The sequence below is a fragment of the Echinops telfairi genome, unplaced genomic scaffold, assembly GCF_000313985.2.
Source record: "Echinops telfairi isolate 266 unplaced genomic scaffold, ASM31398v2 ScPeMD7_4;HRSCAF=17, whole genome shotgun sequence".
NCBI classification, from domain to species: domain Eukaryota; kingdom Metazoa; phylum Chordata; class Mammalia; order Afrosoricida; family Tenrecidae; genus Echinops; species Echinops telfairi.
Window position 1 is genome coordinate 34,006,975 of NW_022103900.1, and position 23,515 is coordinate 34,030,489.

The window sequence follows — 23,515 nt, forward strand, 5'->3', positions numbered from 1 at the left end:
ATTGGATAAGTTACTGATGACTTATAATGGTCATTAATATATCAAAAGTCACTCAAAATGGTTGGTTGTGGAGGGTGTGGGGAATGGTGGCGAGAAAACCGTAATTTACTTGCAAACCGAAGCAACCATCTCCTTTCTGTCTGCTTGGTGGCCTGGGCTGGCTTGCGTGTTGAGAGATGCTGGGAGCTAAGCCACCATCTTTCAGACACTATCAGGGGCACTGAGAAGCGGAGAGGGGGAGGAAAAGCCTGGCTTTTACTTCTGAAAATTGGCCAATGGAAACACATGGCTCACGACAGAATCCTGCCCAAAATTGTAATGAGAAATGGGCCCTTTACGTCAGAAGCTGTAACATAATACATACAACAATGGACTCAAACATATCATGATCATGAAGCTAGCCCACATCAGGTAATATTGCTGTATATCAGGGACATAAAAAAATTCATGGGAAAATCCCACTACCTTTCAGTTTTCCATGCATTTTTCGGGAAGCACTTTTGTGTAAGGTTGAGGCCCCGAGTCAGCGCCAACTGGATAGTGGCTACCAACAGTGCAATAAAAAGAGGCAATCTTGTTGAATGTCCATGGAAATAGAAACAGAACTTAAGCTTATTATTTAACCTTCCAAGAGAAATAAACTAGAGTGTCAAATAAAATAACTTGAGTACCAAGTTTTGGATGGGGAGGTAAAGCGCAGTTCCCTCAGTGAGGTTTCTACACTGAAGCCTTCTGGACTGGTCTCCCTCACAGTCACTTCACGTTGACATAGGTAATTAAAGTTGCATCTCAGGAGTAGTCCTCCGGTAGGTGAGGTGATAGGGAGATAGGTTAGCGGGACTCATTGACTTCCCACTGTGCTGCTGATCCTGCTTTCTGTTTGGTTTATTGAGGATGGTGAACAACATCCTAAAATTCAGGCATTCCATAGTCAAGTATCAAACAAACTTGATTACTTCTTGTCTTAACCTCTTTTTGTTAACACTGAGATAGGTTAGTTAAAGGTGTTTCCTCTTTGAAAGATCTGTCTGACTCTTTTTGAAAGTTCAAGCAAATAAGCATGACCTCAGCTGCTGCTTGGGAACCTGATGTCGTTTGTGATCTTGTGATATACATTGTGGCATGCAGAGTTTCCGGTCAAAATGACCTCTATAATAGCCGTTTGACCAAAGGAAAATAAGCCTGGTACTGTATTCCTAATCGGACACTTTTCACTTATTTTTCTACCCAGCTCTTGGTGACCCAGGTTGGGTGCTCTAGGGTATCGGGACTTTAGACTGTCCTTTCAAGGCGCATGACATCTTTCACAGGCCACCCCAGAAAGGTTAGATGTGGAAACCCTGCTAAGTGAACTGGGATTTACCTCAAACTCACCTTTAGCTGATTTGAAGCTGAAGCACCCCCGTATGAGGAGAAGCGGATGACTTCCAGGCCATGGTTATGAAGTTGGTGGTTGCTGGAATTTGCTTCAGATCTCTTACTTTGCGGGTGCTCAGTGAATGGCAGCCCAGTACTACCATAGATGTACCATTGTAATGCCCTTCTTGCTTTCTTAAGACATGTGTTAATCTGGCAGGCATGGACGACCTCTGCGAATGAGTGTTAGGAAAACGTTTACCCTATCTCCAACCCCATTGTTTGTTAAATAGTGTTGAGTCGCTTTAAGAGTTTAATCTGTACTAGTCTACAAATTCATGCATTGCCGTCTGAAGCCTACTTATATTCATATTTCCTTTTCTTGACAGTCTTTTAAGTTCTATACCACTGGCTAACTTAATGAAACCATCAATAAAATTATCTTATGCCCCAGGGGGATGGTTTACAGTGTTTTCTATCATAAAATGATAATGATGTCTCTAAGGTGAACTAAAAACATATTTAAACTATAACTAAATGAATGGATTTGTGGCCCACACTTAATTCTAGCACCAATCTAAGAATAATTAGTCCTTATGACGTGGCCTTGCTTGATGCTCACCCTCATAAAGAGATCACTGAAGATCTGGATGCTATGTTAATGTGTGGTGAAGAAACCAGATAGTGCCCAGCTGTCAGAAAGAGAAGCCTCTAGGGTCTTAAAGATTTGTCTTAAAACAAGAAGCTACCACGTTCACATGGAAGAAGAACACCAGCTTGTATGATTCAAGGATTGTAAATACTAAAATCCAAATCTGAACAAGGAAATGGTATTAGGGTTTTAATTGTGAACACTCGGTTTGCAGAAGGGAACAGATGACAGTGGAAGGCCAAGATCCATTTGCAGGGCCCCCACACTTGGATCAAGCCTCTGTTAACCCCCCGACCAGAGCGGAGGGGTGTGAACAGTCTTCCTAGCGGACACAGAGCCTGGTGAAGTCCGTGATGGCACAAGAAGTTAGGTTAAAATGTCGTACATTAGCAGTTGAACTCTTTCGTCTTGAACCATTTCAAAGTAGTTTCAGTTTGTAACATTTTCTGCTTTCTTTTTGATTATGGTTTTTCTGTGTTTTGTTTAGTCCTGTTGTTGGGTTTTGTTCACTCATTTGCTTCCTGTTTGTGTTTTGTATAAGTTTCTGTTGGAGAAACCTATAATACATAGATCTATAGAGACAGTAACTGGATTGATAATTGCCTAGGGTCATGGCAGGGGAGGATCAGAGGAACGGGGAGCTAACAACCATGAACACAAGAAAGAAGCATTCGGAAATTCATGGAATGCATGGTGACATGCAGAGTTTCCTGCTAGAATGACTTTCAAGGGAGCTGATCCAATAGCCACATATACACAGAGGACACCATGCCACCAGTGTGACCTTCAGGAGTATGGTTGTGTCAGCACCATCATACAGACTTGAAACGCCAGGAAGTATTTTGTCATTAAGACTAGAAGCGAAAGATCCATCTTGATGGGATCATCGCACATACATGTAAGTTGCACGGTCCCGAGTAAATGGGCTCTTTGCTTACCTACTGACCAGATAACTAAACCTAATGTTCCCTTCCACTAAAGCTTTAAAGGCCCTAGAAATTATTTCATTTGGGAAATAGGGGTTGAGCATTATGTAATGCTCAAACAAGGAACCAAAACCCCCCAAATCCCACTTTTCTGGGGGGCAGAAGAGAGCTGCCTCTTTGGGTTCGCACATCTTTACGCAGAAATCCTCGCGCCCTCCTAATATACTACTTTCAGCTCACGTGGAAAATCTTCACCTTTTAGGGACGATTTTTAGTGGGCAAGAGTTCGGGTCCTTCATTTAAAGTATTCACTGGGGAAGAGTCACAACAGGCTGCATAGCTATTGCTTTTCCCCAAGAGCTGCAAGAATCGGTTTGTTACCTGTGCATGGTATACTTTGATAGGGCGGGGGGGGGGCGGGGGGGGGATGTCAGAAAATAAATAAATTAAAGCTCAACCTGATATAGTTACTCCACTGAAACAGGAAAAAATAATAGTGTGTGCATCTGAACATAAGTTCAGCAGGATAAGAGAACAATTGGCTATGAAAAGAATAGAATGGAGAGCTGGCGTGGGGCAGACAGTGCTTACGGCACTGATGATTTGCATACCTACTTAGTAAATATTGAAACGCTATTTACTTTTGGGAATCCTCAGGAGCTAACCCACTGTGACCGAGTCTATCAGGACTCAGCAACCCTGCATAGGGCTCCCACGGCTGTAAATCTTTACCAGAGCAGCGAGCCGAGTCGTTCTCCGGAAGCAGCTGGTGGGTTTCAACCACTGACCTTGCTATTAGCAGTCCAATGCTTATGCGACAGGACCTCTCCTGGGAAGATCTACTTTATTTCTGAATTAAAGCTCCATTGCTAAAATGTCAGACCCTTTAATATCATTCTTATCTTGATTTGAGAAACAAACAAACCACTTGTTTTCTCCAGGCTAGCCTTGCATGGGATATTGTAAAATATCAGGTATTCCTCAAGCTAAACAGTCCAGCAAGGCACCAGAAGAAAATGCAAACGCGTTTATGTTTAGTGTCTGCAGTTGAAGACTGGCCCATTTTTTTAGCTGTGGAAACATGGGAAATATTTCTGAGTTTTGCTTTCTCTTCTGGGGAAAAAAAAGGATCATTTTTCAGATCATTTATTGAGCACCTAATATAATTTCAGGAAGACGCCATCTTATTTAATTTTCACAGGAGTCATGTGACCAACACATTATTTTCCACAGGGCTTTTCTGCTCCTTCACCATCTCCCGCTTTGGTAGTCTGTGGGCTAAGTGAGATCATGGTCAGAAACATGAATGCATCTTTCTTAGGGATTTTGGGAAAGCCCAGGTATCACACCAGAAGAGGCACTGGTTTCTGCCTCTTTTTGTTTTTGGACCCGTGGAGTGACCAGACTGAAAAGGATGAAGGAGGAGGTAAACAGTACATTTCCAAGGATTTAGATGTAATGGAAATGCCCAGACCCCCTGCAGGCCTCCAGCCACAAGATTACATCACCTATCATAAAACTCTATAGTTCTGTTTTTCTATCAAGTTCACATTCACAGTACTAATAATGGCTCCAGCACAAGTCATTTCCAGGGAATTAAGTCTTTGCAGTCGGTGGGGTAAATGCACAAGAAATAACCTGCAGGTGACCCAGCTGCACTGACCTCAAGTATGGATTTCAGATCAATGGCTGCAGTACTTGGATTCTGGAATACAACACAATCTTCCGTATTTTTGCTTCCCCAATGGGTGTTATCAGACCGGGATCACTATGGCAATGGCAGATTCTCATTATATTAATGTTTGTTTTTGGTCCAGAAAGAAACTATTTAAAAAAGTATGTGCCTTCTGTTCATTCTTTTTGGAATATCTAATGATGCCTTTCAAATATAATGAGAATTAACTAATTCAAACAGCACGAGCAGTTATTCATTGCTTGTGGATGAAATAACATGTCCTCCTGAGCGGCAGATCATTCTAGATTGGCATAATATTTCTTTTCATCGGTTCACCTTTTAACTCTGTCATGAAAAGGTAAAAGATCTCTCATTTGGGGACCACCTAAAGCTGCTAATCTTTCACAAGCTGAGCTTGGCTGTACTGAAAGAAAAGAGAAGTAACTTTGCCTCTACATCAATGGAGACATTGACGTGTGTGGTGTTTAGCTCGTGTCTAATCAAAATCTTGCAACCGCTTCATGTATTAACACCAACAGAAGGGATTAATTTGACATAGGGAACGGGTCCACCAAGTGACGAAGACACTGAAGACTAAAGTAACTGAAAACTCAGCAACATCAGGAAGCCGCTACCTCCTTAAGGCACGAGGGGCAAAAGGTGGACGGTTCCTTCCACTAGATGGATCATGGAAACACAGGAAGCCTGTCCAGCTGATGGCTTACATCAACAGTAGTAGCAAGAAACCAGACCTGAGGGACCACCTAAACACAGATAACTAGGCTCTGAGGCTCAAGAAGCCCAGGGCCAGCATATGTGGCCATCTCTCCTGTGAACTGACTTTACCTGGATAGGACTTTTGTCATACAAAATCAATCATGCCTGATTGGTTTCTTGAGCTTCTCAAGAAGCAGCGTCAAGATAATCAATTGACCTCTAGCGAATCTAGACTCATGGTGATCCCATGTGCATCATATTAGAATTGCACTTCATATTGTTTATCCTAGCTGGTGGTATAATGAGGGAAGCACCGGACTGAAGACCTCAAAGTCTGTGGTTCAAATCCACCAGTGCTCTGAGGAGAAAGGCGAGGCTTTCTGGTCCCATAAAGATGTACAGTCTCACAATCCCTACTCTGTTCTGCAGGGGTACCTTGAGTCAGAGTGGACTTGATACTTGGAGATCTTTTGGGAGAACTTTTTTTGGGTGCACCACTGGGATGAGAGGAAAGATGAATACTAGCACACTTTTTAACCTAAATATGAATGTTCCTATACGTTTGAGTTTTTTCCCATCCAACGGATGGACAAAGGAGTAAAAGAACTTCTGTTGTTATTTTTATTCCATTGCCAGGGAACTATATGACAATTCTACCTTCCCTTAGAGACATTCAATCCTGAACCACAACCTGCCACGGAGTGTATCCCGAATTTAAGAACTAGCTTCAACCTTAAGTCGAAAGCCACGGGTTAGTAAACATATACGCCTGCCCAACATCACGATCTATTTCTCAGACGCATTGCTCTGCGGGTTAACTTCCTCCAGTTTCAAGTGTTAAAAGTAAAGAGACTGTGCGCAAAAGGAAGGGGGTTGGTGGGAAGGCTATATTTTTCGTGTCATTTTTCTTTAATTCTCCAACTGCTTTTAACAAAAGAAGGTACATTATTTTAAATGAGGAGAGAATGTTTACTGCCCTGCGTGACTCAGGCAAGTCTGTGGAAGTTGATTCTCTTTGCCTTGACCAATGAAGAAAAACCTCTCTGTTATGGTTTCCTTTCTAGAATGCTCCCAGTCAGAGCTCACCGACAAAAGCACCACCAGCATTTGCATGCAACGTTTGTATACAACATTTGCATACAACATTTGCATACCGACACTTACATTTTTAAAGGATATTCTCAGACACGATGGCATGCATGCTCACCATAAACCACTCTATCAGTGGTGGAGAACATTCTAACTAGTAGCTATCAGTCACAATAGCAGATCCATATCCTCTGCTGTGGGTATGGCTGCTTCCCAGCCATGGCCATGTCTCTCAATACTAACTTTGGGCTTGAGTCAAAGATAGCCAGGAAATGGTCCTACTTTTCAAGGTAATTCAAAGGACACACCTCCTAGTGGATCATGTGGGTCGGTCATTTTTCCAAACCCCTAACACAGAATAAATGGCTTGCCCGGTATCTTCAGAATCATGTAGATTAACAAAAGCTGAACTGATGCGGTTTCCGTCTTAAAGCTCCCATATCAGAACCGGGAAACAAGCACATTGCCAGGTGTGACTGAGAATCTTCGCTTAAAAGTGTGCAGGCTGTACTGTTAAAATTTATGAATTCTTTAAATGCACACACTCTGGGAGAGGGGCCCAAATGCAAGTCCCAGTGATTTCCCAGCAGATCAGACCCAATCACAATAGCTGTTGAGGACATGTATGCAACGTTATTTTTCCTTCAGTCGACCTTTTAAAGGAAATGAGAAGATCCTGGGAACTATGAAACGTTATTCCTCTTGAGGAACTCAGGACTCCGGCAATGAAATCACAACGAGGAACAAGAGTCCCACCAGCCCCGGCTCCAGCAATGCTACCACATCCAATAACAACCAACTCTGAAATCAAGAGCAGGCAACAGAAGAAAGACCGGGGAGACCTAACTCTGTTTGCTTGCCCTGGACATCTTTTTTTCTGCCTGAGTTTTAGAAAGGATGATGACTTGCATGAAAGGTAAAACAGAAAAGAGAATTCATGTAAATTTTCCAATGCGAGTTCCTCAAATTCCACGAATGGGCTCCCAGCACACACAGTCATTCAAATGCAAACCTCCTCTGGACAGCATCGTGTTCCTAGAGATTTTTTTAAAATTTCACCTTAATCAAGGTCCTTCAGGCTTACAATTTTTATTATTAGTGGTATTCTTTTATCCCTTCCTTCCCTTCTTTTTCCTCTTCAATCAACTTACTTGCCGGGAAATGTTTTCCAAGTTCTCAGGACCCTACTATGTGTCTCCTGAGTTATTACTACTGGAGATGTGAAAGTAGTTGTTTCCGAGAGGCTTGACAGCAGACGTTGCCTCGCATTTTGTAAAGATTTATTTTTCACATATTAACGCACTTGTTTATTTTTGCTGAAATGTATGTGTATGTTCTGAGTGAGAAAATAAACAGAAGCATGAGCAAATAAATGAGTAATTGGACAGGTAACTTCACGGTTAGGAACAGATCCCACCCAATCTTCCAGAAAGTCACCAGTTGGGTAATGGAGCTGTAACCCTACTTTTGTTGACTAGCCCTTTACTTGTGCGGATGAGTGGATGGCTAGTGATCCTACAGAAAGTCTTGGTTGATGATTCAACACCTGATTAAGGAAGGGTACTTTTTAATTCACCTATGTTCCTCTTCCAGACTCAGTCTAAAGGCCATTGCCAATCTGAAAATATAAAAGCAGTGCGTGGGGAGGGGTGCCAAAGGTGCCCTTGTAAAATAGAGCCCACGACAAGTGATTTTCCTTGGTGGAGAAGGTGGTGGGAAGGTGTTATTCAAAATAGACCCACATACATTAAGATGTTGTCTTCTTTGAGTTCTCGTAAGTAAACACTCAGATCATATTGCAGTCAGAGATGAAAATAAGCCATCAAACAAATAAACAAACAAAACCCAAAAACACAGACAGTAAAATGGGGGATCTGGAGCACTGGGGATATTGTGTTTTCCGTGACTATTATTATCATCATTGCTACTATTTACTTAATAATTCCGCAGTGCCAGGTTATTGCACCAACTGCTCATGTGTGTGAGGTACTTACTGATCGCCTCCACAAACTGCTCAAAGAAGCTGTAAGGGAAGAGCGGCTCAGGCAGCTCCCGGAAAAACATCTTCAGTGCTCCGGTGACAACGTGGATGTCCTCCCACTGGCTGTCATCCAAATTCAGCTTCTCTTCTGGGAAAACACGAGGAGAAATGGAACAACTGGTTTTAATGAAACAATTACAAGACACTAATTATTATGTTAATGTTTGCCTACTATCATCAGCAACCGTTAACAGCCTTCTGCACCTAGAGGTTTGGTGCTCTGCACGGTTTTTCGTGTGTGTGTGTGTGTGTGTGTGTGTGTGTTTGTGTGCGCGCGCGCGCGCGCGCGCGTGCTTCTCTCTCCGTTTTCCGTAGGAAGGGAACATTTTCAATGGAATACCATCTGTAGGAATGCAGCTAACAAAAAAACCAAGAGACACAAAGAGACAGTGCCATTGACACAGTATGTCAGATATATTTATTCCCATAATGCATCAGTATGAAAATTAGCACCACAGCTCAACATGATTCAAAGCTATTTGGTTTTGAGGCCGAGGGGCTAAGAGTTGCCAATGATGGCCGGCTCAAGGGACCGGCCTAAAGGCCTTGCTGAGCCAACAGGAGACATATGCTAAACATGGCAATAGAAAATGAGTGATTGCTTTACATGTGTTAGCCTTGCTTTGTACAAGGGAATAATGGGGAACACTTTTCCCCCCTTTTTTTCTGCCTGAATATAAAGTCAGCAAGGAATAGAATACTGAGTGAGAAAGGATATTAATTCCTTCTTACGGCTTCAAAAATATCTTTTTATTTTTTTTCAAGTTTTTATCTCAGTGAGGAAAATTTGCCCAGCAACAATATTAGACAGACCCCTGTTGGCCTACACAGGCTATGCAAAGCTGTCAGAAATGATAAAACACCAAAGACAAGCCACATGTGCTTACCAAGCCCTTTTGGAAAGAACAGAAATGTTTGCTTGGGAAGCTTGAAGGCGCTAAGACATTCAAACATTAAAGAGAGTCAATGTCAAAATGAAGTCCTGAGCAGAAATGGAGGGGTCTTGGGTGGCGAGTCTCTTCTTTTGACCCTCCATTTGAACATCTGGAACCATTCTCACCCAGAAAGTGACTCCATTGGGGTCCAAAAGTGACATCCCTCGCCCACATTCAAAAGGAAGCCCGAGATAAGGCACTGCTGTTGATGCCTAAGCTTTTTAAAAAAATTCTAAACATGCAACATAGAAAAGATTGCTCGGGCTGTGATGAATGAAAACACGAGCTGATCATTTTAGACCATCTGAGGGTGAACTGAAGAGCCGAGTATCCTGGCAAGGATGTAACAGGTACTCGGTACATGGCACGGGCTCCCATTCACACGGCCTCTTGTTGTCAGCATTATGAACCCGCGGGTGGCATTGTGTACCAAAAACATAAGCAAAGCGGGGAACTGTCACCATAGGGGGCTTTGCATGGATTCTTTCACCAGGACTGTGGAAAGGAAGGGACAATTCATGCTCAATGGAATGTTTGCACGCAACAGAAAGAAGGGGTATCTGTTTGTCTCACATGGGCTGTTTTGCCCCCCCCCCTGGCCTTTGAGCCTTCCCTCCTAAACCTCAATCATAACACACTAATCTGATAATAATTTTTTAAAAAACAGCAGAGGAGACCTTCTTTCTGCCTTGCCATCATTTTTGATTGATTGTATTTCAACAATTAGTCTTTTCTTTGACTGCACACCATTGACATAGGCCGACAGCATCTTAGCGGGCCAGCTTTAAACAGTCAACTGGTAACAATAGCATCAAAAAGGGAGACCTGATGGGGTTTACTGTCACTTTAAAGAACGGGGTTTTCACATTGTTGAAATCTGTCAGATATTTTGAAATGTCCCTCTCACTATGGTGCCACACCCCCTGCGTGCCCTTATAATAAAATTGGTTTTACTCCTGATTAAATCATTTTCTCCCTACCCACGACCATACTTCTCATAATGGACCTGTGCGCGCTGCAGCTGGTGTTCTTCCCATGGTACCCATTCTGACTTTATCTTTTAAGCACTTTGCTGCTAAGATCTCATGCAGCGTGCTTATGTTTTGTTAAGAGCTTCCTTCTTAGAGAAATAGCTTAACACATGTTCTAAAAATGTTGTACAACTTATTGCTTAAAACACATTTAGAAAATGTATAAGTAGTGTAGCTTTGGCATTGAACTTTAAGTGGAAACCTAAACACACACACACACACACACACACACACACACACACAACACTCATGAAAATGACTATCTCTACCAATCATTTATCGGGAAAGTTCACTGCCAGTCCCTGACATCAGATGCCTCTGCTCATTTCAGTGCATAGGCTTCAGACTCTGCCAAAGGAAAGTGTTAGGCAGATAGACAGAGAATGATTTAACCTTGAGCAAGAAAACAATAGCAACGGCAATAAGTAATGGCTTAGTCAAAGACAAAGGCCCTTGACATTGGTCATAATCACCTAAAAGTAAGCTCATTCAAGTGATGCTGAAAGTGGAATACATACCTTCCCTAGTACCATCACCCAGTTGTGTTGCGCAAACTACCGATTTCTGCTACAGATAGGTATGTAGTCCTCATTGAAAGAGAAATAAAATAATGTGTAGCCCTGCAACAAGTATTTTAAATATACGAGATGGCAAGTCGTTTGTAAGTGGTTTTGATTACTGTGTCTATTTTTCTATATCGAGCTTTTAAGATCCCTTGTAAACCAAAGGGCTGGAAAGTATACCGGGAACATGGTGTGTCACCTGAACATACAGCTATGGCCAAACCTATCCATTGTCCCACGAGTCCAACTGTTTTCAAGAGGAATTGATCAAAATTCTATTCTAGGTATTATTATAAAGATTTTTATGATTTAATAAGCATTTTTAGTGACTGCTAGCAGTTGAATTGTCCTAGATGTCTTCCTTTCTCTGTAGATCAGTTTTCAACAGGGCATACCTGACATTCAATATTAGTGACTCCTGATGCTTTTGTCCTATAGGGACCATCCTGTACATGGTAGGAAGCCCTGGTCTCAACCCATTAGATCAGCGGTTCTCAACCTGTGGTTTGAGATCCCTTTGGGGGTCAAATGACCCTTTCACAGAAGTCGTCCAATTCATAACAGTATCAAAATTTATGGTTGTAGCAACAAAAATAATTTGATGGGGGAGGGGGGAGGGTCACCACCACATGAGGAATTATATTAAAGGGCCAGAGCATTAGGAAGGATGAGAACCACTGCTCTAGATGCAAGCAGTGCTCCCTGGTGGTGATGATGAGAAGAGCCTCCAGGTATTGCCAAATGTGTCCTGGGGCTCAAAAGTGCCCCTGACTGAGGACGAGTGTAATGGCACAGATAGAATTCTGAGGCAGCGATTCAATAAATACAGATTTTTAAAAGTGTACCTTAAGAGAGTAGATAACCAGAAAGCTAAATATGCACACACTAAATTTCCCTTAATGTTGAGTTTAAGAGGTGATAATAATGTTATTGTCAAATCAAAAGTTTTTAAGGAAAGAGAGCCACATGGCTCACCTGACAGTGCGCTTTCCAACAAAAATGACAAGCCTATGATGATTAAGTGCTTCTACTGTGCTCTGCCCTTGACCCTCATGATTTCAATGAACCCTCCCAATGGGGTAGATGCCATTGTTACTACCATCTTTGTTTTATAGATCAGGAAAATGAAAACACAGGAAGATTAAATAACTTTCCCATGATAGACACATCATGAAACCAGGATGAAAAACCATTAATCCTTCCTGCAGAACCACTGAGCTTTAATTTCATCTCTGCTGGCAGACACTGACAGGGGGAAGGCAAATAAATAGTATCTGCTAATGGCAATTGATTGACTATTACTTCAAATATAGAGATTTTAAAATTCATATTCCTAAATATCTCACACAGGTGTAGTCCTGTACCTATAGGTTCCTACCTATAAATGGACTCTGCTCTTTTGTAAGTATTTATAAAGGGCTGCGTTTTTTAAATAAAACAAATCCACCCAGGGGGAAGATATTGTTTGTGTCTCCACAGAAATGGGAGGGTGAGGGTGGACCCCACCACGTTGCACCAACCCTGAGGGTATAACCACATGAGGTAACTCATGAACAGAGAGGTCTACAGAGCCAGCCCCTATCAGAGGCAAACTGACCTCCCTCTACCATCCAGAAGTATGTGCAACAGAAGATAACACTAAACTTACAGGTTGGAAAGAGAGGCTGGCCTGCCATGCCCATACAGAAGCAAACCAACAAGGAAAAGGAGAGAGTGAGGGTCTAGGCCTCATACTGGCACACCAAGCCTTGAGGATGACGTCCCTGCATGGAGCTGCTAAGGCAGAGAGGACTGTAGGGCCAACAACAGGTAGAAACATGATGTCCCCTCGCTGGAGCACACCGCGTCAGAGGACACACGGCAGGGAGTGAGTCCGGTCTGAACCCCAAACAGTGGGGTGAACCAAGAAGGGAACATAACAGATCAGCAATGGGAGCAAAGCCAAGCCATAAAACCCACGAGGAGTCCCCAAAATAGACTTCAGGCTAGGAGGGGCATTTCCCAGAACCCCTCAGGACCGGTGGGGAGATAGTCATAAAGGTCAGCAGACAGACCTGTATGCTCTTTCATTATTTTTTGTTTTGGTTTGTTTTATTTTTCTAGTTTTTTATCTTTTTATTCAATCAGCTGTTTTCTTTTTGTTTTGGCTCTGTTATTGTTGTTTGCCTATCTATCTAAGATAGGCATGGGAAGCAAGACCAAGGAGAAAGCAAAGGGACCGATGGTCCCCGAGGGGTTTGGGGGAAGGAGGAGGAGGTGGAAAGGAGCAGTGAGCAAACAAGCCATGGACAGGGGGAACAGCTTGGGAATTAAAAGCAACAATGAGGAGGATGTAGAGATCCTGGAGGTGCTGGAGCAACAGCTGAGAGGAATTACTAAAAGGCAGAAGAAGGACAAGCATGATGGTGGGGCAAGAGGAAGGTAAAGGGAAACAGGAAAGATCTGGGAAGCACAGCTATGGATAGAGGTATACACATGGCTGTGCGCTTATGTAAATATATTAATTCATAAAAATAGAGGTATTGATCTAGGTGCATATACTTACATGGCAATACATTGATGAAGTGGACAGACTTTGGACCTCTGCTCAGGTTCTCTCTCAATGCAAGAACACTTTGTACTAACAATCTGGCATTCTGTGATGCTCACCCTCCTTACCCGATTGCTGAAGACAAAGCAGGTGCATAACCAAATGTGGTGAAGAAAGCTGATGGTGCCTGGCTATCAAAAGATATAGCATCTGGGGTCTGAAAGGCTTGAAGTTAGACAAGCGGCCATCTAGCAGAGAAGCAACAAGCCCACATGGAAGAAACAAACCAGCCTGTGTGAGCATGAGGTGTCCATGGGTTCTGGTAACAGGCACCAGAAGATCCAAAACAACAGAAACATATTGTTGAGAATGAGGAGGGTCAGAGCAGAGATCCAAAACCCATGTGTAGACAATAGGACATTCCCTCACATAAGGGTCACGAGGTAGGGATGAGTCAACCAGGGCTCAATATAGCACCGTTAAACACACAATATTTCTCTGGTTCTTTGGGGCTTCCTGCCCCCACCCCAATATCATGACCCCAGTCCTACCTTTCAGTTCTGGCTAGACCGAAGCTTATACACTGGTACAGATAAGAGCTCACAACACCTGGAATCCAGTTCTGATAGACTGCTCAGGAACAGAAATGGAAGTAATGATAGCAGGAGGGAAGGTGGACGGTGCGGGGAGGAAGGTATGAATGCAATCTAGCACAGTGATCATTGCATAACCCCCAACCCCCTCTCCAGGGGGACAAACAAGAGAAATGTGGGTGAAGGGAGATTGCGATCAGTGTGAGATATGAAAATAATAATAATTTATAATTTATCAAGGAGTCTCAAGGTGGGAGTGAGGGGAGGGAGGGAAAAAAGAGGAGTTGATACCAAGAGCTTAAATAGAAAGTAAATGTTTAGAAAATGATGGCAACATACATACAAATATGCTTGATCCAATTGATGTATGGAATATTATGAAAGTTGTAATAGCCCCTAATAAAATGATTTTTTTTTAAAGAAAGGAAATTTAAAAATCAATAAAAAGAACCTACATTGACACAGGGTTGGTGCGCGGGTGGGGGTGGCAGGGATGGGGGTGGCGATGGTAGTAGGTGAAGAAGAAATAAAATGGACTAGGAGAGGATTATATAAAACACAGACTTGGCTTTGATATTAATTTATCATATGTATGTTTTTTGGTGTTTGTTTTATATTTGTAAAGTGAAGATTGTTGGAAATATCTGGTTGGTATAAACGGAAACTGGCATATACAAAAATTCATCAGAAAACATTTGGAAAAAGAATCAGGATGAAAGTAAGCCTAAGGCGTCTCAGTCACGGGGAGAGTCAACAAAGAGACACCAGCAGTCCTGCTGAGGGCAGCCGAGAAGCATTGCTGCAACATCACAGAAACGTTTGCGAAACAAGGATGTCCAACTGGGGAGCGATTGTTTCTCTCCTTTCCTCTTCTAGGCGGATGCGTCTTTCCAGCTTCCTAAGCTTTACCCCAACGAATTTTGTACTTTTGGATCTACATCATGTCAAAATGGCCGTGTAGCACCCTCCAGAGATTCAAATCATGTTCCTTTTCAACTTCTTTGAGTTTGGGGAACGAACAACATGTTTGAAGGGGCTAGGTCTGGGGTGTAGGACGGGTGGAAAAGAAAGGTGTCCCAGTGAAATCCCTGTAGGACAGCCTTTGCTACTCCGGAAGAATCTGCAGGTGTATTGTTGGGATGGAGAGCAAAAAATACTGGAAGCAACTTTCTCGGCATTTTTGGTCACCGAAGCAGATTTCAATTTTCTTAAAACTTCTTCATGATAGGCCTCTGCTATAGGTCTGTATCCTCTGAGACGATCTATCACGATTATCACTTGACATTTCAAAATCAAACAAACAAAAACAACCACCCATAGCCCTGCTCTATGCTCGCCCTCTGGAAGAAAGCACTTCAGGTATGGGTGGTGTAGCGACGTGCGGTGGTGAAAGCACATGGGTGCTATCAAAAAAGGTTAGCGCGTGGGGTCTTAAAGGCATGGCTTCAAACAGTCAGTCATCTAAATGAGGTGGCCACCAAGTCCACATGAGAGAAGCTCACCAGCCTGTGTATTCCAAATAATAAAATCCATATCTGAAGGAAGGAATGGTATCAGAGCATAACATTGTGAACACCCAGTTTGAAGAAGAATATGGAAGCTAGTAGAAGTCCAAGAATCTATTTTCAGACTCCCTACAGGGATTAAGCCTCTGACCATAGTTGGGGGATGTGAATAGCCTATTATCAGACGTAGAGTACTGTAAATTCCATTATGGTAGATAAAATTAGGTTAAAATGTAGTACCTGATCATTTGATCTCCCTTTTGCCCATTTTAAATTTGTTGAATTTATAATATGCCCTGATATTTCCTGAAAAAACAAACAAACGAAAAAACCCAACTGAGGGTTTTCTCCTCTGGTTTATTTTGTTATTGTTTGTCTTTTGAAAAATATTTTTTTGTTGTTTTTCAGTATATAAAATCCAGAATAGGTAAACCTACAGAGCTCGTAACTGGGCTGATGGATGACAGGGTGTCTGTGAGGGGTCGTTGGAGGGAAATGGTGAGCTATTAATGAGTTTAAGAAGGGGGAAAATGTTCTTGAACTGAGCCTAGTAATAATCATGCATCTTTTTGATATGACCAAACTAGAGAAGTGCTTGATACGTGAATCACGTGTTGGTAAAATGATTTTTAAAAGAAAACAAACCACCACCATAGACATAACCTTCTGAGCTAACCTCTCTGCCTTGATTTTCTGATCCAGAAATTCTCGCAAAACCCACTGTGTGACTGGACCATTCTTTTTTTTTTTTAAATCATTTTATTAGGGGCTCATACAACTCTTATCACAATCCAAACACACATCAATTGTGCAAAGCGCATTTGTACATTCATTGCCCTCATCATTCTCAAAATATTTCCTCCCCACTTAAGCCCCTGGCATCAGGTCCTCTTTTTTTCCCTTCCCTCCCCGCTCCCCCATCCCTCATGAGCCCTTGATAATTTATAAATTGTTATTTTGTCATATTTTGCCCTGTCCGACGTCTCCCTTCACCCACTTTCTTTTGAAGGAACCTGTATTCGTGCGGGGACTTGTCAGCTGACACTCACCAATTACAGAGATACGCTTAAATACGCTTTGTTTGGAATAATCTTGGGCCTGGATAACTTGGATCTTTAGTGCAACACTTTTTGACTGAGGAATGAATAATGAAAAGGTAATGGAAACACCACCGAAGGACCAATAGGCAGTCTGTTCCTTTTAGAGGCTCTATCTCAGTGTGACACCGATTGTCATAGAGGGTCAACAAACACTTCGCATGTGAGAGCTGATGAGAGGTGAAGTCTGCTTAAATCAAGGTATTTCACTGTCCTTATTCTCATAATGTGCACTGGTTTCTGCCACTTCTTCCTTTTTTGTTAGGTGGTGGCAAGAAGGTGCTAACCCTCAGGGACTATATGTGTAACAGAACAGAAGACTGTCAGGGTTCGAATCATCCTCACAGTTGGTCTCTAGCAAGGCTGTATTGAATTCACATTGGCCATAGCTTTAGGCTGAACGCGTTTCAACAGAGTTGAAGATAATTTCAACTCTATGAACCAAATCCTATGGCTCTTAAGAGATTACAAAAGATATATCTAAACGTCATATCCAAATGAGAAATGCTCTTTCTTGAAGGATCTTTTGCATATTTCATTTGTTTAGTAAAAAATTATCTATAGCAAGTGGAAAACAATTATATTTGAAAAAATGGACAATAATATTAGCAATAATCTTTCTTAATAGTAAGGACTGAAGAATGGACATCCCATTGCCAGTAGCTCAATGGTAGTATTCTAAGATGAAAGAGCATAGAAATATTACCAATAGTTAAACCAGTCTCCTACCTTTTGTCATGCATACTGCTCCAGAGATGGATATAGCCAGAAGTATCAATACCAGGGGTAATTTTAATTAAAGTTAAACCGTTTTTACCTCGTGAAATACGCATTGTTTGAGTGTGCCTGCAGATCCCCAGGGACTATTCAGAATAGAGTAGTAATAACACAAGAGTGAAAAGTGAGCTCCTGTATGTGAACTGAAAAAACAAAGAGCATTTTCCCTATTAATTTTTCCACAGCACTTTTAAAGCCTCTTTCTAACTTTTATTTTATTGTAATAATAAAGAAGAAGAAGAAATACACCTCATTTCCTAGGATATAGAGAGAATAACTCTGTTTCATTAATATAGCGACAAGAACCTATTACATTGCGAAACTTTCATAAATGATGTGGAATCTACTTCCAGGGCAGATGACCATTTGGAAACCTTCTCTAGAACGCCTGCTGGGCACATGAAAGTCACACCACGAATGAAAAAGAAGCCAGAGGGACTATCGTCCCCAAAATGATAACCTGTAAGTCATAACAATCCAACTGGAAGATTAGATATTAAACTGAATAAAATGGCACTATCTGTAAGGATACATATTGCTGATTTTTAGTTGAGGGGTTAAAGAAGCAGATTAAAAGCAAGTCAGTTGAATCAAGGGAATCGCTTAACCTTTCCTGTTGTGCTGCCTTCTTGAAGTGATAGTTCAATTTGATTTCTGGTGGATTAGAGAAGTTCCAAATTCTTAAACATGGTGATTTAAGCCCAGAACCCAAAGCTGCATCTCTCCATGCTGAACGTCTAAAGCTCCTTCCTCTAACACCTTGGCTATAATATAACATGAGACTTCATTGAAGGCATTGTCTTAGGCATAGCTGGCCGGTAAACTTGTTTGTTTACGTATTTTTATTACACATACATTGGCAGTAGAAACGATGTGCTCTGGCACTGTGCTAGGTAACCTTGAAAAGTTTCAGCAAATGAGGCTATTCTTTATCAAGCGCTCATAAACATTTCCTATGGGACTATAATATGAAGTCCAGTTAATACAATTGTTATTCAAATTTACCCACAATACAATAAGGCTAGTGATAAAGAAAATTTAGAATAAAGAATTCTACCAGCTTCTTCAGTTCGAAATGTATCAAACATGCAATAATGATGCATTGATAATTATTGGTGCTTGCAGTGTGAATGTTGGAAATAAAGAGGAAAATAAGACCTTGGTGACAGAAACAAAGATTAGATGACAGAATTTTCTTAGAAAAAATGATGGTGACATTATAAATATTCCTTTTCAACAACATACACAGCAGTAACTTAACTTGTACATGGTTACCAGGTGAAATTCACAGGAATCAAATTGACTGAATTTGTGGGAAAAGATGATGGCGAAGCTCAACGCCATCCGTAAGAACAAGTGCAGGATCTGACAGTGGAACAGACCACCAATTGCTTCTATGTAAGTTCAGACCAAAGCTGAAGAAAATGAAATCGGACCACGAGAGCCACAATGTGAACTGAGTTATTCCTCACGGCAATGTGAAGTCCATCTCAAGGACAGCTCTGATGCACCGGACACTGATGACCACAAAGACCAAGCCAGTTGTGGAATGGCACAAGTTATAGCACACACGAAGAAAGTGCAAAGTCCCGAAAAAGACAGATAAAAAAGAAAAGTGGAGGCCAGAAGAAACTCCGAAACTTGTTCTTGAATGCAGCCTGGCTAAAATGAATGGAAGCGATAACGAAGTAAACGCATTGACTAGAAAGGCTCAGTGGGCAGCTCAAGAAGACGCAGGAAAGCATTATAATCAAAGGTATGAAAGGATCTGGAGTTAGAAAGAAAAAAAGACGAGATGTTCAGTATATCTCAAGCTGAAAGAAATGAAGACGTAATCTCAAGCTTCAAGTTCCAGTATTTAAGGATTCTGAGGATCAAACTATTAAACAATGCAGGAAACATCAAAATAAAATAGAGGGCACACACAGAGTCACTGTATCAAAAACAATTGGTTGACATCCAGCCATTCCAAGAAGTAGCATAAGATCAAGAACTGATGATGGTAAAGGAAGAAATTCACCCGGCACTGTAGACATTAGTAAAAACAGGCCCCCAGAATTGACACAATAACAATAGAAATGTTTCAATAAGCTGATGCAACACCGGAAGGACTCACTAGTTTATGCCAAGAACTCTTGAAGACAGCTACATCACCAACCAACTGGAAGAGATCCACCTTTGTGTCCATTCCAAGAAAGGTGCCCCAAGAGAATGTGAAAATCATCTAACAATATCCTTAATATTTCACGTAAGTGAAGTTTTACTGAAGTCACAAATGCCTGCGGAGACACCACAAATTGAAATTGGATTCAGAAAAGGATATGGAATGGAGATCACTGCTGACATCAGACAATCTTGGCTCAAAACTGAGAATGCAACAAAGATGCTTCCTGGAATTGTATGGATTATGCAAAGACATCTGATGGCACGGATCACAATAACTATGGCTAAGAGTGCGAAGAATGGGGTTTCCAAGAACACACTTCATTGTGCTCATATGGAACCTGCACAGGGACCAAGAGGCAGTTGTTTGAACAGAAAAACGGAACGCTGCAAAGTTTAAGATCAGGAAGGATGGGGGTCAGGGTTGTATGTTTCCATCATACTCATTCAATCTGTATACGGGCAAGAAGCTGAGAAGCTTGACTATCTGAAGAATGAGGCCTCAGGATTGGAGGAAGGCTCTTTAACAGCCTGTGATATACAGAAGACAGAACGGAGTTTGCAGGAGTCAAGGAAAACGTAACGCATTTGCTAGTGAACATCAAAGACTGTAGCTTTCTGTGTGGATTGGAACTCAATATAAAGCAAAACCAAAATCTTCACATCTGAACCAAGAAGAGACGGCATCATGATAAATGGAAAGAAGATCAATCTTGTTAAGGATTTCATCTTGCTTGGATCCACAATCAATGCTCATGAAAGCAGCAGTCAAGAGATCAGATGATCCTTTGCCTTGGGTGAATCTGCTGCACAAGACCTCTTTAAAGTGTTGAAGGGCAAGGCTGTCACTTTGAGGAGGAAGGAGTACCTGACCCAATCCATGGTTTTTCCAAATGCTTCCTATGAATGGGAAAGTTTAACAATGAATAAGAAAGACTGCAGAAGACTAGATGCATTTGAATTATGCAGCTGGGGAAGAATAACGAAAGTAACATAAACAGACAGAAGTACAAATAAACCTATCCTGAAAGAGGTACAGCCACGATGCTCCTTAGACGTGAGGGTGGCAGAACTTGGTCTTAAGTACTTCGGACGTGCTCTCAGGAGAGACCCGAAAAGAGGAAGCGCCTTAACAAGGTGGCTGGTACAGTGGTTGCAACGATGGGCTTAACTCTCACAATTGTGAGGCTGGAGCAGGGCTGCCAGTACTTTGGTATGTGCTATGTAGGGTTGCTCTGAGTTAGAACTAGCTTGATAGCAACTAACAACGCTGGCCATGTGAATTAGACGTTGCGGATAGTCAAGGTCCTCGCACTTGGCATATCTGTTCCCTGAAAACGTATTCTATCCACCTAGAGGATAAGTAGGGACAAACTCGAAGAATAAACAAGTCATCCTAAAAATGTATGTTGGGATGAGACAGATGTCATCTTCTTGGGTCACATGTAAGTATTCCATAAACCCGAGGGCCATGGTATATTTGTATAATATAGTAAACCACAGAGATCATTGCTTAGAAAGTTCTAGGTATATAATAATGATGATCTGATTCAGACAGGGTTTGAAACAGAAATATCCAAGTAATTGCTGCTTACTCGAGCTCAACCAAACTACTGAAAATGACTTCCTGGATAAACTAGAAGAATACCCAATAGTGTGGCCTCTGGACAAAGAATAAAACCATGAATGCCCTTTACTTAGTCATTCCTTTCTTCCCCCCAGCAATTACTTCTGGAGTAGAGTAGTTCATTGCTGCTATACCCTGAGACTCAAAATAGTCGAGGGCCTTCAAGACTTTGTCAGGAAAAACTTAACCCAAGCCCGTGCATTTGCTTATGGCTGTAGAATCAATCAAAGAAGGTGAAAGTGATTGAAAATAGGAAAATTTGTACTCCAAAACCAGAGATTCATTCTTTTAAAGAAATCTTTCATTGTGCTTTGAGTCTGAAACGGATTCTTGACAATTTATCACAGTAACCACTGGAAAGCACTTAGGAGACTTCTATTGAAAATGGTTACATTCTTGAATAAGAAGAGATGGCTGAGCACACAATGGAGCTGGTCTAAAACCATTGCAGTTTTGTGTGCCCTACATGAAGTGTGAAAGAGGCAGGAAATGAGGAAATACCCAGAACTTTCTCCGAACACTTTTATTTTTAATGCCTAATAAAGTAATGTGGCCTGTTTTTTGGCTTGGTTTCTCTAGACTATGCACTAGGTGGGTATCAAGGAACCCTGGTGGTATTGTGGGTTAAATATCAGCCTACGAACCAAAGGGTCAGTGGTTCAAACTCACCAGCGGCTTTTACTCAGGAAAAACAAGAGGTTGTCAGCCCTCAACTGGTTTGCGAGCCCCAGAAGCCCTATGCAGCCAATCTGCTCTGCTGTAGTGTCCCGATGAACCCTGGAGTCCCTGGGACAGCATGGGTGCTGGTGGTGATGGGTGCAATATTAGAAACCACTTGAGAAGGACAAGGTATGTGAATAATGCCACAAACTCATCTGAAATATCTTTAGTTATACTCTCTTTGAAAGAAGCAGCGGTAACTTTCTGCTATATATAGTTTGGGAACTGAGTCGGGAATGAGAATGTCTTATTTTTATTTCTCCTTAGATTTCACTTGAATGTAAATAACAACATAATAGATAGGTACAACTGAAACTTGTGAAGCAAGCACCACAGATGGAAAGTATAACAAATGTGTCATTGCTTTGTGTGTTTTTAATTTATAATGGCATAACATAAACTATCTTCCCATCATCATAACTACATGCATAATGCCACCTTATAAAATGATGTTATTGACATTATGCTTCTCGCCAGGCGCCTCATATTTTGTCTAGGCATCTGAGAAGAGATGGCCTTGCACTGAGTCTAACAGCAGTAACCAGCTAACTTTTCCTTAAGTTAAGATCCTCAATAAAAGCAGGAGTAGTTCAGATACCAGTATCGGTGTCCTTAGGCCCTTGCTTTCTAAGAGGTTACACTGCTTTTCCCTGCAGGGTCTTTTTGTCGTCCACAGGCACTGTGGTTCATTTTGTTTGGCCATCTTCGCCAAACAGATTCTGAATTTGCTTGAATTCCAAGGATGACTTCATACATTACATTCAAAAGATAGAGAATCTATAGGGTTAAATTGAACAGTCATTTTAAAAAGCTTCCTTCATTTGGGCTCTAAATGTAGACATCGCTCCTTATTCCCTTCAAGATAAACTGCATTTGTAAATATAAAGCAGAAGGCCAGGTTTAACTCTATCTCATTATGTTATCTCGGGCATATAAATAACTGTATATTATACGTTCTCATGCAAAACTTATGTCTAATGCAGCTACATACATGCACAGAGGTTCGTAACACTCTGGCTTCCTCATTTGTCATATGAGAGCAGCTATCTCTGCCCTTCTAAGTTTGTATGAGAATGAACTGAGGTGAGCAGGCAAAACCTTGCTGCTATCATTTTTTTTTTAAATTAAGGACAGTATCTTCTTTGCCATCTTGACACTGGCAAATGTTTCTAGGATCTAAGATCATTTTTGGTGGTGTAGTGGTTATCTGTTGAGCTGTGGTCCCCAGGGTCGGCAGTTTGAACCACTAGCTGCTCTGTGGGAGGATGATCAGGCTTTCTACTCCTGTAAACAGCTAGTATCCACATCCACAGGCGGTCCCTGCGAGTCAGTATCGACTCGATGGCAGTGAATTTGGTTTCGTAAGTCCACAGAGAGGACCACATGGCCAGCCCCACTATGAGACATGACGCCCCTCACTGACTGATGACCCTGCGGGGAACAGCACCAGAGACACAGTGTGGGAATTGCGCCGGATCTGAGCCCACCACACCGAGGCAAAGCACAGGGGGAGTGCAG

At 41.8% G+C, this 23,515-nt stretch overlaps 1 protein-coding gene across 3 annotated transcripts in view; it reads right to left on the reverse strand.

The window, feature by feature from the left end:
- Window positions 1–23,515, reverse strand: part of ARHGAP15 (Rho GTPase activating protein 15) — an 806,341-nt gene that overhangs the window by 156,646 nt on the left and 626,180 nt on the right. For all 3 annotated transcript variants that reach the window (XM_004703839.3, XM_045299417.1, XM_045299427.1), the window contains one exon: window positions 8,410–8,544. In XM_004703839.3, coding sequence (XP_004703896.1) covers window positions 8,410–8,544 — 135 coding nt within the window. The remainder of the gene's footprint in view (window positions 1–8,409; window positions 8,545–23,515) is intronic.